Source organism: Battus philenor, unplaced genomic scaffold (assembly GCF_028537555.1).
Source record: "Battus philenor isolate CCGP_79_NKW_IND1 unplaced genomic scaffold, ilBatPhil1.0.hap1 SCAF_22, whole genome shotgun sequence".
In the NCBI taxonomy this organism is placed as follows: Eukaryota; Metazoa; Arthropoda; class Insecta; order Lepidoptera; family Papilionidae; genus Battus; species Battus philenor.
Window position 1 is genome coordinate 4,349,536 of NW_027181685.1, and position 19,117 is coordinate 4,368,652.

A 19,117-nucleotide genomic window follows, 5' to 3' on the forward strand; every position below is an offset into this window, starting at 1 on the left:
GTAGCATTTTGATAATTTTATGAGTGGGTTGTTTTTTAAATTAGTGAAATTGTTCTGCTATGTACAAAAGTAATAATTCCCTTCATCCACTTCAAAGAAATTAACATTGTTATAACATGGTGGTGTTTTTATAATTTTTAATTACAAGAATTGAATAAATAAACACAGTTAAAACATGCATTTCCTTGTTTTTAAATGGGAAATGTAAATAACCACTATGTTGGTCAGAAATATATTAGTAATAAGTGTATTTGTGTCAACACACATAGTTTTTGCCAGTGATTTCGGAGACGATGAGAGTAAGTGAAATACTATTTCTTACTCATTACACACTAAATGCTTCTAAGAAAAATATTTGTGTAATGATATAGATTGTTCATATGAAAGTATCAATTGCTTTTAAATTTTAAATTATTTTGCAAAATTCAAGTTTTTATTTACATAATAAAAATAACAAGGGGATATCCCTTGTTATTTTTATTTTGTATAATTTCATATAAATATAAACTTTTCTAATGAGACATTTTCTATTGCAACTGTTATTTACATTCGTAAAATATTTTTATTTCTAATTTAATGAACTAATTTTAAAATTCATACATGTATCCCATTACCAAATTTGTCTATTGTCAAGGCGAGAACGTCACGGTGGAGTGCGTTTGCGCCGGTGTGTCCATGCCACATCCGCTTGGAACACAAACACAAAACATGATGGCGCATTTACAAAACTGGATCATTCCAGGGCTACCTACAGAATGATATTACTTAAATGATGTACAATGTGCTATAGTTTTGAATATTTCAAACATTGGTTTTATAACTGTCAGTAAGTACCAATATCATAACTGTACCAATTTACTGTGCACATTGATTTTTTATAAAAAAATTCGTAGACTTGTCTTAATCATAAAAACGTAGAATCTATAAGAAGAATCTGTTAAAAATATTTATCATTTACTAACTAATCACGATATTTCTGAAAGGATTAGACATAAAAACAATAGAAATGTTCTTTTTGCCAAATATAGGTAAATTAGAACGGATTTTAAAAAATTCCTGAATTGAGTTACAATTACAAATTATACGTCTTATTAGATTTGTAGTCGTCTTCCGATGCTTCTAGGACTGGGTCCGGCGGTGGACATTATATGACTAAAATAATGGCGATGCTTCTAATAACAATGACTTAGGAATACCAGTTGAAATTTAAATTATTTTATTTTATACTTGGATGCGTTTGAGTGACATTTTTCTAAAATTTATTCAATCTAAAATATTATTCATTATAAAGAATGCTATTTAGTATTCTAGGAAAGTTTTTAATAGGAACGTAATTAATTAGTTTAGTCTTTGACTGAAACAAGCTGGTAGCCCTAACCACTTCTAAATTACATCGCTTTTATATGGCTTTTTATTCAATTGTCCGCCACGCAAAAATCACGGTTTCGGACAGGATGTGCACCATAACGTCAACTTACAAACCTACCATTTAATAGGTTGTTTTATCTGTGTCATATTGGCAACAGATAAACAACATACGAATAAAGGTTTGGCGTCCTATAAAAATATTAAATGTTTTGGGGTAACATTTAAATGTTTTTTCATACTTTTTTCTACGTTATAAATACGTTTAACTTTTTATTAAAAAATAATAAATTTAACTATCTGCTTTTTGATGATACCAAGCAATCTTATCCTTAGAATTAATAAAAATGTAAGATGAAAATATTTTTCAAAAATTTTGTTACGATATTTGAATAAATTATTGGTAAATTAATAAAATGTTAAAATTATAATTGCTGGTGGTGCAGCTTTTTGCTAAGTAAAAATGATTTTATTTTTATTCTTTATTTTCTCTTAATAAAAAAGTAACGTACAAGTAGTGTAAATTTTATTGTGAGATATGACCTCTTCTTGCAGTGAATCTTGCAGCTTGTCTGGGCAAGCTAGCGAAATACTCATGGTTTCCTGTGGAATACGACCCCGCTCTGAGCTAATGGCTTACTTAGCTCTCTGGTGGACTGCGGATCCGACAGTACTGATTCGACTCGTTGTTTGTGAATGTTCTAAACATGCTAAAGCTTGTAACACAATAGATTAAATTTAGGTCGAGTCTTTGAGCTGGCCATTCCGAACGAAGAATTCTGACCTTTAGCATAGTGGCTTCAGCGTTGCCAAACCTAAGAGCGTGAGAGTTTTATGCTCATGGTTTCTTGCAGAATATGCTCCTACTCCGACCATATTCTTTAGCTCTTTGAAGGTCTAAGGATCTGGCTGCCCTGATCCGAATCGTCGTTTTAAAACGTACCAGACATACTTGAGCTTGAACTGAGGGCCTGTCTTCGAATTGACCAATACAAATGGCGTCGTCGACCATATAAGTTGAGTTTTCATCAGAATCACTATTTCTGTCCCGTTTACTGTCAATTGAGTGTGTCGATTTCAATGACAACTGTATTCTTATTCTTTTTAAAATATAACAGAGTCCCCAATATAAGGAGTGATATCTTCTCAACGTGCCTTTTCAAATCAATCTTTTAATCTTTGAGTCACTCGACAATGTAGGTGTTTACTGATTTATCATCTAAGTCTTCTTGAGTCCATGACACAAAATTTCGAGAGAAAGCTAATCCTCGCTACTTGGTACTTTGGAGTAATTAAGAGCCACAGGCCAGGTGTTGATTTTATGTACTGCTAGTAAAAATCCTACTCCTGACCGTGGGCTGGGAAGGTATATAACTTCTAAATATTTGACGTACAAAAAACATCATTCCGTGGCTTCGAATATATCTTTCTACAGAACCAGGTCTATTCTTAATAATCAATTAAAAGCGCTGCCAGGTTCTTTGGACTGTCAAATTACTAATGTTTATCCTCTGAGCCCCGAAGCAGTGCAACAATTTTGGTGACTTTTATCAAAGAAAATTTAATTTTAGAAGCCGTTAAACAATTATAACAATATTAAATGTCAAAGAAATTAAATATTCCTTTTAAACTGTAAATTTCTTGGAATTCAGTGCCACAGATTATAGCAAAATAGCATTGACTTTAAAATTAGCCGAAAGCGAAAATTTGACTTCAGAATTACTTATTTGAACACCACGCTTAAAACTGGCCCGTAATATGATCAAATAATTAAAAACTTTTGTAAATTGTACTTTTATCAGGCCAGAATGCGTGTGTTTAGAACACCAAATATTCTAAGTGGCATTATAAAATTTAAAATTGTCGCTGATTTTTGTCATTAATTTCATATTTCTTTTTGATTTCTATATGAAATTATTATAAATTCATTATTAATTTTAAATATTATTACGAGAAAATTAGTATCATACTTTTTTTAAAAAAAGAATTTTAACTGCGTTGGTGTTATTCCGCCAACTACTATATTATAAATATTGTCGTAAATGTAATGTTAAACTTAAATAGTACATTAAAAAATTTTATTTCACCCTTATATAAAAAAACGAAGAAAATATTGTAACTAAGCCAACGATAATCTTAAGTTGCTATAATCCTGTTATCTGTTATGTACTCAGTAGTTAAATAGGAAATGCGTTTCCTTTAGTAACCGCCTTGGAGCTTGGTACAGGGTGGCGCCTGAAATATTACTTGACGAAGATATATAGCACAGTTTATAAACTGAAAGCGATTCTCTATGAAATACACATTAGCGGAATTGCAATAATTTTTTGTATTGACTATATTATATAAAATAGTTGTTTTCATTGTTTTGGGCGCATTTATTGCTCCCCAGGTAACTCTTTAAAAGAAAATTAGAAAAAGGGAAATGTTTTGTCCACTATTTAGAGCATATTTGAAATGTAAAATACTTTATTTAATATTAAAATATTATAATTATTATATTTTTAGTTATCATTTACACAAAAACAAATTGCTCTGGTTATTTTAATGTTTTCTTTAATTGTATATTCCACTTACTATCAATTTATTATTTTAAAGGTAATCGTAATTATTAATCGTAATTATTTTAAATAACTTTTATTACAACATTTCATTGTATGTGTCAAGTGTGTCATCAATTATATTATAATTTATGTCTAAGTAAGTCCACTGCCGGGCATGGGCCTGCTCTATAGATATCCAAAAGGACTTGTTGCACATAGCCAACAACATCAAGCGGTTTACGTTACGCTTGCCGATTCGTGGTCTCCATTACAGAACTTTAAGGCGCCAACGATGATCTTTTCTGGGCGTTGCCTGCCACTTCAATTTGTCAATCTACTGGGCTGAAGCGGTTACTTTTATTCGTCCATAGATCTCGTTGAGAAATCTCGTATATAATGCTCTCCGTAACTCGTAGTGTAAGCTTGTCAATGAGGCCTAAAGTGAAAAAACACCGTCAAGAAATATTGAAGTTTGATAAATCAAACAAAATATTTCTTGTGTAGTATTCATGTAGTAGATGATGCTCATAGCATATTTTTGGCGGCCACAGTTAAATGTATAATTGTAAAAATTACATAGAATTTTTTTGAAATAATTGTTTGGTTAAAAATCATTATAGTCTCGAGAAGTGCACATAGCAGATATTGGGGAGACAACTTTATCTAATAAATTTATATATCTATCGTTTTATGAACTTTCATATTTTGTCAACTGCGCCAAACGTCACGAGTCTTCGTTACAGGCAGCTTACAGGGGCGATAAACTGTAGGGACCGTTTATTCGGGAGATCACGCGATGCTCCGACGCTCCAAAATGTTTGTCGTCCCGTCAAACATTTGCTATAGCTCCAAATTCGCTAAATTTACCAATCGTGTTTTCATTTCCGAATAATTTGCGGAAAAATAATATTTCAGAATATTACTTTTGCGCAGATACTTTTTGTAGCCAGATCTAAAATGAATTAGGAAAAATAATGAACACAAGAATGCACACACGCACACCCTACCACATATGTTGATAGTTGACGTTCAACAATTTACGCCAAGTTATGTTTCATTGTATAAAGCGTCCTCCGATTATCCAAAAACAGCATTAATATTGAAAAAAAATGCCATAATAAAAAAGTCGGTACCTACAGTTCGGCCGCCATCTTGAATTTTGAAATGTCACATTTTATCGGACGTCAAGTAATGCGAAAACTCCCCCATCTTGCCTCCTTCCAGGAGAACGGTCACGTCGATAGGTCGTGGAATGATGTAAGATTATGTATAATAAAATAACAATTATTATAAAAGATTCCAAATAGAAAATTGTGTTTATATCTCTCAGTGGACCTATTTGTGCGAATCGGTAATTTTTAACCGCAATATATCATCATCTTTTCAGCTGCTAGACGTCCACTGCTGTACATAGGTCCCACCTATGGATTTGTTGGAAGTGGATTTTATCAGCATCTTATTTTTGATCAAAATGGGATCATGTAGTCCACTAATAAATAGTATGCACATTTTGCTTATAATTTTAATTATTTACTGTGTAAAAAAAAAACTTACGTTGGGGCTGAAAAGTTTGAGTGGCGACCATGAGTAGGTGGAAGCGACGTGGTTTAACCCACTACATGGCAGATCAATGACACAGTCGAGGTCGCGGGAAGTCGCTGGATATGGGCAGCACAAGACCGGTCATCGTGAAGATCTTTGGTGGAGGCCTAGGTCTTGCAGTGAGCGTCTATCGCCAGAATTGTTGACGATTAAAAAGAAATTGGTTTAATGCTTTAAGTAAATTTCAGTGTACATGTTGGTGTCGGCTGACCAACACGTGCAAACGCCGCGATTGGAGGACTTCTTCTGGACGGGTTCTGGCGACGGACCTCCACCCCCAGACCCTGCAGTGCCCGTGCCTTCGCCCTCGACACCAATCGTTCTCACTACCACCGTTCTGGCCACTGTCTATCTGGACTCCTACCCACCACAGGTTATCACTGAATTCTATCGATTTTTATTTACAAATTTATGTATCATAAAAATATTTAACTTATGGTTAAAGGAAATGTGTTACAGGAAGCTTTGGTGCACTTAATTGAGCGCCGCGTTCAAGCCTGTATCCTAAAACAAATTGTAGTAGGTCTCATTAGCGTCACTGGATACAGCTTACTTAAGACAATGTATGTGTGCCACAGGAATATGCACCAATACTTTAAGTAAACGGCCTCTTATAGAAGATAGCGTAAGCAATTTGCGTTTTATAAATGGTTTGTTAGGCACATACGGGATATTGGTCTTGCAATTAAATGCACATATTAAAATACACATGTGGGTAGTTTACGTTACGTTTCAACAAAGAACCGAAGGAGTAAATTCGCTCCGAAAGATTCTTTCGCATCAATTCATTTAACACCAACACATCAAGATTAGAAAAAGAAGGCACTTCAATATTTATTTTGGAGTTGCCATAGTAAACCACCTGTGCGCGTTTAACTTTATGCTTCTATAGCGAGGAAATAAAACCCAGTAATCTTGTATAAATTGAAGTTTTTAAAATATATATCACGCCAATGATGGCTAAGACAATCCATTTGTTAGCTTCAGAATTGCTGTGCCGGTCTGACTTTTTATTTTCGACTTACTAGGACTTCCATGCATCTCATCTTTAAACTCCATATTAATGAGCAGGAATTGAATCCACCACTTTGCTTTTGCATTTGATTCAGTATTGATAACAAATAAAAAAAACTTCTGTTGTATTTGGATCTTAAGCATAAATGTTTAGCCGGTGTGCTCAGTTTTTCCCTCGTGTTAATTTAAAAAAAAATATTGCGTCCTTTTTATAAACTCTAGGGAAAGTACTAACACACGGAAGAACAGGAATAGTAAACGCATACATCCCTGAACATCGCTCTCTAAACCAAGTCCCACGGTGTGAAATTCATAAACGTACAAAACGTTTTATTACACCAATAAATTAAAAAAGTAAAATAAAGTATATTTAATGATATATACAGAAACTTATTTCAGGCGGTGACGGATAAAACGACCGGCGACTGTGTTCTGAACTGCGCCGACGCTAGTGTGCCCGACAGCCTAGAACCGGAGATACCAGAAGACCGACGATACTGGCTGCTCACTGTCATACAAGGCTCAACGCCAGACAGCTTACAATTAAGACTCGCCAGGTTATACCAGAAGGCTTTTTTGAGGTACAAGAACAAATTATTGGTATTTATTTTATCTATATTCACTTGTCATAGATAAAGTTGTCAGGGTACGGTGAAAGGCTCCGAACAACGACTATCTCGCCAAGATGATACTGTTAGACCTCTCAGTAAAAATAACTAAGTTAACACGATAATAATATACTTGTCGTACATACTGGTACTTTGGACGGTGTCCATAGGTGGCGCTAGTGGTGGATTCCTTTGCGCTATCATTTGATACAACCACGTAATTTTTAATAATAGTTCGATACAGACCTTAAATTTGCAAATTGAAGGTAGATTACGTATGGACAAATGAGAGGGAAAAGTCATTGAGTCTTCTCTCAGATGGGCTGATATCCTTAGAAAACCTTCAGCAATAGGCATCCGCATAGGATGGAAAACAGTAAGAAGCATTAAGAAAACTTCTTTGCAGAGTGTTCTTGGCAAGGTAGTTGTACTAATCAGATTAATTGTTCGGCCTTTTATACAATTTTCCGCAATTTTCTCTCATTGTATCATTTCTTACGTAAAGGTGTACGGAACGAATTAAGCATAAAAATTTATGCTATGACAGAAGAAAACGTGCAGTAGTGGACAAATATACACTGATAATGACCATGTGAAATACGGCAGTTATTCCAAAACTACTTTTTTTTTCAGACAACAAGAGAAACATCTTGGAATCATAAAATCTCTCGACGCACCAACTTCAAGAAAGAAACACGAAGTACAATCTTTTATTGTTAATAAAGAAAATAACTTCAATCATGCTACCGTAGACAGTTCCAAATCACCTGAAAAATATCTAGATGATAATCATTCTAACGTTGGAGAATTTATATTAAGTACAATAACCACAATTTCCGAAGGTCCACTATCATCTGTAGTCAATACATCTTCATTTAGTGAAGTATTTCCTGAAAACTTAGATGATATTAACAAAGCCGACATTGACCCAACAAAGTTAAGTGAAACTGAGTTATGGGTATTGGTTACACCAACTGTAATTACCAACGTAAAAAAGAGGGAGGTGTCAAAATATGAGGAAGCGAACGAAAGTCTGGAACTTATCGATATTCCTTTAGAAGAAGATGTAAGTAACGATACAATGTTATATAAGAGAGAAATTTTGAAGCCCGAGCAACAGCCTCCAGTACGTGTTCACATTCAAAATATAACAGAGGTAAAAACTCACATCACTTTAAATTCGATCATAGCAAACTTCACGCTTACTCTCGACTCGGAATAGAGAGACTAGATACTTACAAATTGACATTACCAAATTGAATTGCACTCTAGTGTACCCTTGCGCTAGCGCATATCTTACTTAGCCTTTAGCGTTCTATCTCCTCTCACTTGAAACTATAAATGACTAAAAAACGTCCACCTACCCACATAGTTGTTTTTTTACTTTCATAACTGGTAATTTTCTGAGTTACGTACCCTGCCTTCTTGGTGGGAAATTCGTATGATGTGATATGTTAGATAAGATTATTTTAAGTAGAGATTAGTAAATAAGAGAAGTCGTCCCCACTAGTACTGACCAGTGGTAGCCCTGCGGTACGGATTGAGCATTATGCTCCTAGGTCGCGGGTTCGTTTCCCGGATTGCTACTACTCAAAAACATGTCTTCAGAGAATTGGCAGCAGCTTCTTCTGCAAACCATAATACAGCACTGCGATCACCAACCCGCCTGCCGTTTATGATATATCTCCCCAAAAATGTCTTCAACCTTGGGTTGTTCTCACTATTAGTTTAATTTTTAACTTGTGCTTTGAGATATCACTTTGAAATTTATTATAAATTGTAGTTAACAGATACTTAAATGTTCGCAAAAAGTAACTGAAGAGTAGGTTGCCGATCTTTTGTTTTATAGTAATAAGACGTAGACTAATTTCAATTAGACATCATAGACCAACAGTTTGGCAAGTTGAATTAGCAGATGGAAGGTCACTTATCGCACAGAACAGACATCCGCTGGCATCTCAGGGTTCTGCAGTGGTGATCACGGACTGGTATGCGCAGAGAAGGACGTTCACCCATAAGGTAAACAGACGACCTTGTTAAGGTAGTCGGAAGCAGGCACGTTCCTGATACTATTAAGAATCTGTGAGGGGAGCCTCTCTAGCAGTTGAGGTCATTCGGTTGAAATGATGATGATTATGAATAACTATTATGTTTTGGTCTCTTTGCGTCAGTCTGCGGAGACGGGTAGCGTGCAAATTGTATACGTGGTGCTGGTGGGGGGGCGCGCAGTGCCGGCTGCAGTGGCTGCGCGTGACATGCGGCTGGTGCGCGATGCGGAAGTGGCGCGCGAGCTCGGCGCTGCCGTCACCACGAAGGCCGAGCGTGAGTCTCAGCGCTGCCTTAATCTTATATTCTTTATTTAGTAGCTAAATAGACTGAAAAGAGTTAGCGAATGTAAAGGCTGGAAACCATTATTCAACAAAGCAAGCGTGAGTAGAACGGCATCCAATATAGTAATGGCTTAGTGATACTACAGCGAATATGAAGTCAAGAATTGGTATTTGGTAAACTGTCACCGGTACTATGATACATAACTCATCCGCTTTTAGTGATGGAATTTTATAAAAATAGATTCTTAACTGACGTCTGTTAGACATAAGAAATATTTAGAATAAATTTTTAGTCTGCAATCATTTTAGTTTTAGAAATATCGTGATGATCAGATGGCATAAGTGAAGATCTTTTGTATATAAGAGGCTGCTAATTTGTTCCCTTGAAACAAAGTAGCCATAAAATAAAATGGTAAAATAAATATGCTCGTGTTTGATTACAATTTGCAATAAGTCTTCTATCCAGGAGATCTGGGTTTGGTTCTGTACGATTCGTGTAACGGTTAATGTGCCCGCCAGCAGCGTATCTCAAGGCAGCTGAGGGGCTGGAGGGCGTCGCAGAGGGAGTACATGGTGTCGAACTATGGGCACTAGCCGTCGGCTCCACCGTCGCCGTTCTGCTGCTACTAGTGCTGTTTGTGCTACTGTGTCTCGCTCACAGGTACCAAAAATTTTAAAGTGAAAAATCCAAAGTAAAATTTGTTTTCATTTTGTAATTTAAAGTCACGGCAAAGGAGTCTATTTGTCTACAAAGATACCATATATAATAGGCACCGATCAAATTGAAGTTATGCATTCTAGTGCGCTCTCGAATGCTAAGCGGGTACTGAGTGACGGCCTAAGCTGACTTCCTCCCTCACGCCTAGAGCCCTGTGATGTAGAGCATCTACCTGGGCTACGTAAGAGCTTAGGGACTTTATAACCCTTTAACATGGTTAAATTAATAATCCTAGTCAAAACTCACAAGTTCTGTGTATTGATTATTAGCTATAGATAAAACATATCAGCACTAAATACTTTCGCTACAAATTGAACTTCTCTAAAAATGGCAATTGATTTCTTTTGAATATTATTTTGAAAACTTAAAGTCTTCAAATTTAACTCGCTACAAGATGGCGCTTGAGACACTTTAATTTCGAATGACGTCGATAGATGACGCTCTCAGATGATTGCCTCGCGCTATAGCTAAACGCGAGAAGTCGTACAACATTGTTACGCTAGTGAAACGTATTATCGCTAAAGTAGATCCAGCATCTAAAAATAGTACTCAAAAATCATTGAAAATGCTGTTTTTATACATGAAGAGAAGATAAATAATGCAGGATATTAATTGCAGAAGAAAAACACAGAAGACAACAGCTGCTTCGCTCCGTGCTTACCGCAACGAACTGATGCGGGAGGTGGAACGCAGCCAGATGAAGCAGGTCCACGAAGAGAGAGATGGAAAGGTTAGTTCGATTGCACTGACCTCTGGTTTTGATCCATTGAAAGCTTTTTATTCGTTTACCCTCAATAATTACTTTTCAACAATCAGGTTTTATTATGTGTCTACCCTACAGTAGATTAATATATCATTTAAAAAAAATATAGTTATTTACGCACAATATCCAACTTAATTATATATACTATGTGGGATGTAGTTTGAAAACAAAATTCGAAGCAAATTTCACTTAAACATTTATTAAATAATCATCCTTAGATGCAAACACACGTAATGGCCTCCTTCGACTTTTTTACACCATGTTTTCCATCTTCAATCAAAATTTGCCATAATCAAAAATATGCTTAACTAAAATATGTTTAGGTTATATTATACATACTACATATTAATCATCTGATGAATTCGTTTATACTTGTAACATTCCAGTTGATTAGCGTGGTGTCTCCAAGCAGGACTCGTCCCAGCAGCACCCTGCTGCCCGTCTACAGAGCAGGCAGCGAATCAGGGTATGTTTTCATACGACGCTTACACATTTTTGGAGTTAACTATAGAATTCTTTGTTAAAGATGACTGAATACGACTAATTTGGTTAATTTAGTCTATATTGTACTCTCTCTTTTTGTTATACTAGGTAGAGATGATGATGATTTAAACTATATCTAGAAATATAACGTTAATTACTAGAATATTAAAATCTGCAATATCAAACTTGTCTCTCTATTACATATATAAAGCCCAATTTAGATGTGCTTCGCTAGACTGACTTGCCATAAGACATTCGGACCATAATCGAATATTCCTGCAGCAAAATAGTACTAAGGTATTGGTAATAGTTACATTGATTTTAGAGAAAGCTCTGAGACCGACCAATCTGTATGAATCCTACAACGCTAACAGCGTCGACATCAAATTGTAACCGCACAGATAACAAATATAAACTAAACAGATAATTGCAATTATTAAAAGAAGTAAGCAGCCGACAACATTAAGTAAAAAGAAGGAATAATGAATTTTACTCAAAACACACACGACAAAAATAAAATTAGGTAAGTAATGATAAGTTCACTGACGTAGCTTGAAGAATTACACGTTTGAGGTGGCAGTAGGCGAGGATATGTGGATAGGCTTTCCTCTGGGTGGAACGACGACGTAAATCGCAAAAGTCGGTGGACGTAGACAAAGCAAAATTATTTATCGTGGCGATATTTGTGGGTGGATTATGCCTTGCAGAGGGCGTCTATCTGCTAGTATGATGATGATGATGAAACATAACATGCTTATTAAGTTATTTCTATATCAGTTCATCCACCACATCATCTGGCGTATCAGAGGTGGCAGCTGCGTTGCGTCGCAGACACAAGAAGTCGAACGCGTTCAAGAAGGCACACAAAAGGAGAAGTAATCAACCTTTTATTTTTATTTTAATTTAAACTTGGCATATCTTGTAGAATAAAGCGGATTTCGTTAAGTTTCTCTAGATCTCCAGTAAAAACCAAAAAATACATATTTCTTCCGTCTCCCAAACGTTTTATTATTGTTTTAATTTAATTTTTCTTATATCTCAAACTCAGTTGTATGTCTAGTTGCGTTTATAAATATCTAGAGGGCGTTGATGGGTGCAGCACAGACATCTTTTTCGCTAATACTAAATAGCAATATTATTTTTATGAATTTAAAGCTTTTGTTCAAAATATTAATTTTTTAATTTGTCAAAAGGTAATATCGACCAATTTAGAAACACTTAAAGAAATGCTTTCTACCATCTGCGCTTAATTTTAGAAATCTTTAGGTCACGTAGTCAGAAAGGACATTCAAAATCTCGAACATTCGATGGAAAATCTCCAGAAGATCCTAATTCTATAATTTGGTCAGATCATATCCGCTGGTCATTTGACATCATTTCTTTATTAAGATAAGAACTGGCAGCGCAGCGTCACGAAGTTGAAGATTACTCCGTGTCCAGAAAGATCTAGACCCTCGGCAATGATGACAGACGACTGTTAGGCTTTTGCTTAGGTTTGCAAAACTTTCTTTCTCTAAGTGTGAAAATTTCTGTCTTATCTTATTAGATAATTAAGGGGATTTAAAGATTGTTGTTCGATAAATCAGACTATATTTGCATTAAGTATATTATAGAAATGCATAACTATTTCTGCATCCTATAATGTGATAATATAGGAAGATAATCTTTTGTAGGTTTCTTCCTAGGGTCGATAGGTCTTGAGATAATAACTCTGTGTTTGACACTAATCGGTGCCCCGTGGAGGGGTGAAACACGTGTTGAGTGATTTGACGGTGGCAGTTGTGTAATTCGCATTGTTTGCCGCATACATATTTATCAGCGGGCTGGCGGGCGGTGCACTTTGTTGCACAACTACAACTGCATGTGCGGAAATGGCTAAATATTGGTACTTTTCTTACTTAAGATGGACTTCCGCAAGGTAACGCCTGATTCCATTAAATATAATAAGAACACAAAATCCGAAATAGAAGTGTGTATATTCGAGCTTCGCACGCATTTATACTAATGTTAATGAACAATTTTATTTCTGTGGAATGTCCCTTTTCGATGCGTCGCTGACGATGACGTAATGTTGCCTCTACAATATTATGAACTGAAAATAATCGTGGAAGATGAGATTCATTGTTTGTGGTTACAGCTGCAGTGGGTACGACGGACAGCCTTCTAGTGGCGGCGGGGTTGGACAGCTCCGATGGTGCGGCCTCAGTTCCCTCTGCCCCTCACACACCTACCTCCTACTTGTCTATGCCTTCTCTCGCTGCCTTTCCGAGGTAAGACTCTTTGGTAGTAACAAATGCTATGTTTCCCCTAAAATTCACAGCCTTTTGAAGTTTTTGCAACATTACTTACTTGTAGCACCAATTATTGGACGCCTTTATCGCATAAAGCGCGTCTGACATTGACATAGCGTCCTTCATTAGCGTTGTTGATCCGTCATCAGGATTTGAATGGACGGAATACAAAAAGCTTCGACAGGATATTGTAAGTGATAATAAAGCTTAAAAGTGAATTGGATAATTATTATAATACAGTAAAAATCTCTTACTCGCGAGGTAAATGTCCCATAAAAATGCCGCGAATACAGAAACCGTGAATACGAAATTGTAATTTATGTGGGATGATAGGGGATACGTTCCTGGGTGACAAAATAATAAAAAAAAACAATTATATAAAGAAATCAAATATTTAAAAGTTTTCTAAAATTTTGATCTCAAGGCTTAAACAATGTTTTGAAGAATTTTGTAATTTTCTCTTGCTTGGCAGTTTTAATGCTCCTTCAAATCAAACTGACACGTACCAGTCGAATGAACAATTTGCCTCTAAAAAATAAAACTTCGTTCCATAGGGTCAATGTTCATAAAGAAATCGCAAAGCTCATTTGTCATTCTTAAACCTTCACTAAGATTCTTCAAACTAAATGTCATCTTTCCATTTCTTATTGAAGCCTCTTGTTCAATGGGCTGTGAATTTAGCATTATAACATAACTTTTTTTATTAGTTCGTTTGATGGCATTTATAGGATGTTCAATTGGATACCTATTAGAATCATTATTATGTATGTACTTATTAGATCCACGAATACAGGAATTGGGTCCCATTTTTTTTGAAAACGCGAATGAAGGAAACGTGAATAAGGAGTTTTTACTGTATAATAAAAGTGATCACATAAAAACCCGTTTGAAATGTAAATATGTTGTGGGTGATAGCTTTTTAATTGATCCCAATGTATATTTTCGCAGAGGAAACACTGTGGAGCCTCTTGCGCGTATATTAGAGCCTGTTTCCGTCCGACATCTGGACATAGACACGCCGCCGACTTCTCCCAAAGTTCCAATAAAAACCTCTAAAGATTCCACACAGCGCAGACAGATGCCATCGCAACTGGTTCGGCTGGGCAGCATTGATAAGGACCCGGGGGTAATCGGACCCATGGTTTGGGATCTACATTGTCAGCGGATTAAGAGTGGTGAGTTGCCTCATCTCTATTGTTGATTAAAATAAAGTTTCAATTTGAAGTATCCTGTCCCTACACTTGGTCATGGAGTGTTCTTCGTTTTTATTATGGTTTACAATGTTGCTGTATTTAGCATTGTTGTTAGTGTGAAGATTGGTGTCGTTGCGAGTGGATTCGGCACGACCAATTAATAGGACTACGATATCTAAGAAATTTGCCATCGGCGTTAAAGCCACGAACCATCTTTTCTTGCTATGAGGTCAAAAATTCCAATATTCGGTAACTTTTAATTTATCCGCGAAAATGATTGTATCGAAGGTTATGTAGGAGATCAACATGACTGGGAGTAGTATCGTGCTGATTCTCACGTGACAGACAGACAATTTATTATTAGAAAAAAATTAAAAGATATCCTAAGAATAATCATCGAGTTCCTTGTTGGTACTTCTAAATAGAATCAAAGCTCTGAACCTGGATGTAGTTTATGTATAAATACATATTTAAATATTTATTACATTAATGTTGTAACTTTTCGAAGGTGCTTAGCAATGCCTATTGTAGTTTTTTTTTTGTTTTGGCTCCATATCTCGAAAGCGTCCACACGATTTCGCTGTTCCTTAAAATCCACAACTCTAACTCTATGCCAAGTATGGAGAAGAACAAATTATCCAGTTTTATTTTGGTATTTTTTGTGATAATCTGGTTTTTTAAATCTTGTGCAAAGCGTTTCTGCCCGTACCTTTATGCCTTCTTATTTCTTTTCATATGATCTTATGTTGTTGATGATAAATAAGTATAAAGTCATATGTCCATGTGTAGAATTAATATTGCAGCGCACGATGTTTAATTGTGGTGTCATAAAAGTGTATTCTTATAAGGCAATAAAAATTTTTTACCGTAAAAATTAAAACTATTATAATTATAGTTTTTGTACGTAAAGCAAGCAAAAATGGAGCAAAATTTTTTTGCGACGGACATTAGATTTGTGTGTGTTCATATTGATTGTGTTCATATGAAATAAATTGCGTATGCACCATAGCGTCGAAAACACGAAGTCCAGTGAAGTCCCAAGTCCAGGAGACTGGGCCGTCGCGAATGCGGCAACGCTTCAACGAGCTGATGGACGACGCCTTCACGCTCTTCGGCAGTGCGTCCAGCGCTTCGCACGACACCTTCACTCTCGAGAGAGAGCACAGAACGAAAGAGAGGAAGACTGGTAATTGGTGATTGGGTGTAGGTGTAAACACTTTAAAGGGAGCAATGTATTTGTACATTTGTCTGTAAAAAAGTTTTAAGCTTTTACACCTATTTCCGACCATTCTGTATAAAGTGTTCAATCGGAATTTTTTGTGGATAACTTCGCTTGACAAGGCGATAACATCAACTAAGTGTTTAGTTTCGTCGTTAAGTAAAATTCCTTACGGTTGACAGCAGCCTCCGCGGGGAATCCCGGACCTTTGAAAATCTTGCTAAACAACGCAGTTGTTTGCACCGGAACGGCCCATCGCAACTTCTGTAGTGTTTTTACAGCATTCAGTTGGTGTTAATTTGAAATGTATCTGTCTAAACTATTATAAAAGCTAGATTTAAAAAATGTATACATTGTACGGATTTTCTAGTAACTTATTTCTAAATTTATCGCATAAGTTTCTTAAACCAACAATTCAATGTGTTTAGTATTATATTAGTAAAATTTGTATATTACATATAGGGCACAAGAATTTTAGAAAGGCGTGACACCAAAAATCTATTCGTACTCTTTCAACGGTTGCTTAAAAACCAATACTAATATAATTAGCTAAATTTATTATTAATAATATTACAAAAAAATCATCATAAAGTTGTCGCTAAAAGAATATCTATTGAGTTTCTTACCAGGCTCTTCTCGGTTGAATCAACAATCCAAACTTGGCAGTAGTGAATGTATAAATAATATAAATACATTTTTAAATATTTGTTATATAAATGAGTCTTGACTTTTCGAAGGTGATTAGCAAAGCCTTTTCGAAAGAATGAATATTTGTTTCAATGTTTCATCCTTAATACTAATATATTAATTTCATAATGTATTGCATCAAAGTCTTAACTAAAGTGCATCTCAATATTTTTTTTTTCTTATTGAATACCCAGGGTTCACTAGTTGATCCCTCTGGGTCTCTGGTTCCGGTTGACCTTGACTTTTTATTGGCACCCGTGTGTTGTTGGCCGACGAGTGTTAAAGCATAGGTTTTCACCGCGGGATAGAAACACAACAGCTTAATATACAGGCTTTTGATTTAAAAAATCGTGAAAATTTTGTATGAAATTTTCATAATATTCTCAGAGGGCGAGCGCGTGACGCAGGCCCGTAATGACAATGTGCGTGTTCCCACCGTGCCCCCCGCCACGCCTTTTGCTGCGCCCTCCGACGCACACAACGCCCCTCGCGGCCGCTCCGCTGGCACTGGCGCAGGGTGAGTATCCTTCGATTCGCTAAATCTAGTCCGGGCTCCACTGGGACTCCCTAATCTTAGCTACCTCTGCAACCGGCAACCTTAAAGCCGCGGAATCTGTAAATATCAGTCTGACGGCAGTCTATGTACGGTCCAAAAAACAAACAAAAGTAAATATTCCCAATACGTTAATATTACATGTGATGTGCCGCGGTTCAGGGGAGCTCTAGCTAAACGCCGACCGCGCTCTACAGCCACAAACCACAGAAAAGCAACACTGCAGAACTAGATCAGAAAAGGAACGTTACAATTGAGCATTACACTAAGCTTATTCTTTTTTTTTAATCAGAAAAATGTCTCCTCGGTTACTATACGACCAAGAAGGTTTATGTCAAATTTACAACGACTACAACGCGATGCTTCCCTATCATCGCTATATACGACAGATCCGTTCATTCGGGCGCTCAAGCAGAACTATTTCGGCGGGATATAAATGTCACTCTTCTATCAAGAAATGCGTCTAGAGTAGGGATAACGGTACATTGTCATAGTAACACTCTCTGTCCACAACTGCACCTCCGCCGTAGAAGTCAGATTTGCACCCGCCCGTTCCGAAACTTATCTGTTCACCATCTTGCTCTATCGCGGACACGAGACTGGAATAGCGACACATCGTAATACTTCCTGCTTTCGTTACCCTCCTGATCGACTTGAAAGTTACGTAGACGGACATTATCGCCCGAAGGCTCTCAACAGAATGTCTTACTATATTATGATCATTTAACCCGACAGACATGGACAAATAGGATCGGATAAGACAGAGGGCTCGCGTCCGCGGACATCGTTCACAAGCGCCGCAACCACCCGCGCGCCCCCGACGCGCGCCTGGGGACACACGCCGCCACAGGTAACCGCCGGTTGACATCTTTTATTAGGAAAGATACAAAAACACAACACACACGCTATCTCTCGTTTTACAAAAATAACATAACATTACATGCATGTAACACACTTTTTATTTTTATAAACCGTGAGCATAATTTTTTTACATTGAGTTCTTTACTCAGTCATTTTACATTTTAGTTATATACCTTTCAATGTTAAAAGCCATTGCTTATGAAATCATGATGATTAACATAATTTCAGCTGTAGGACATCCAATAAAACCGGTTGAAAGTGGCATGCGTCCAACATTCTACATGCGTAAATGTTGTCGAATGGTGTTGTTGACATGAAATAGATAATTCACAAATCAAAAAAAGTAGGTGGAGAAAATATAAAAGACCTTTTTTTATCTATTTAATTAAATATCAATGCGTTATTTCGTAAAAGCATTGACAGCGCATGCTCAAAACACGGGTAGAAGCCATAGTCGACTAAGAAGTTTCGAAATAATTTTAATTTGAACAATTTCGTCAGCCACCGTCGCTGTCGGGTCGACTGCCAACTCCGAGCGTAAATCCCGCGTTCATTTTGGCTGAAGGCCGCCTGCCACCGGACGACCCAGCGTTGCCCCTCATATCCGCCATCAAAGACGAAATACAGCGCGTCCGAGACAACGCCACACACTCCTAAGTCCAGCCTCATGTACTCTAACTTACATTACGGGTATATAAATATTTATACCCGTTCACAAAACTAATTTAACGGTTTATTATAACGTGTACCACTTAAGAATTATTTTAATAGTATCCCGTAGGAAATCACTGAGTAATAATCTATTGCCAAAAAGTAATTTGTACTATTACATTGTAGTGCTTCAGAAATCGCTATGTCGCTACGCACTTAATGTTACTTCTCGTCAG

At 36.5% G+C, this 19,117-nt stretch overlaps 1 protein-coding gene across 1 annotated transcript; it reads left to right on the forward strand.

Annotated features, from left to right (window-relative positions):
* The first annotated feature begins 217 nt into the window (after positions 1-217).
* On the forward strand, positions 218-18,887 carry LOC137923587 (uncharacterized). Its single transcript, XM_068766805.1, has 16 exons — positions 218-299; positions 640-642; positions 5,699-5,883; positions 6,924-7,105; positions 7,766-8,288; positions 9,304-9,454; positions 9,982-10,123; positions 10,802-10,910; positions 11,330-11,409; positions 12,204-12,301; positions 13,570-13,696; positions 14,666-14,892; positions 15,920-16,096; positions 17,204-17,333; positions 18,105-18,219; positions 18,732-18,887. Exons 1-16 carry the CDS (start codon positions 218-220, stop codon positions 18,885-18,887), a joined length of 2,487 nt encoding a protein of 828 aa, XP_068622906.1.
* The last annotated feature ends 230 nt before the right edge of the window (positions 18,888-19,117 follow it).

What these genes read in the sequence shown, in the direction of transcription:
- LOC137923587 (XM_068766805.1), top strand. Translation starts at nt 218, where the DNA reads ATGTTGGTCAGAAATATATTAGTAATAAGTGTATTTGTGTCAACACAC. An exon ending in GAAGGCACACAAAAGGAGAA is followed by an intron (nt 12,302 to 13,569) that starts GTAATCAACCTT and finishes TTACAGCTGCAG; the next exon opens with TGGGTACGACGGACAGCCTT. An exon ending in TTGTCAGCGGATTAAGAGTG is followed by an intron (nt 14,893 to 15,919) that starts GTGAGTTGCCTC and finishes TATGCACCATAG; the next exon opens with CGTCGAAAACACGAAGTCCA.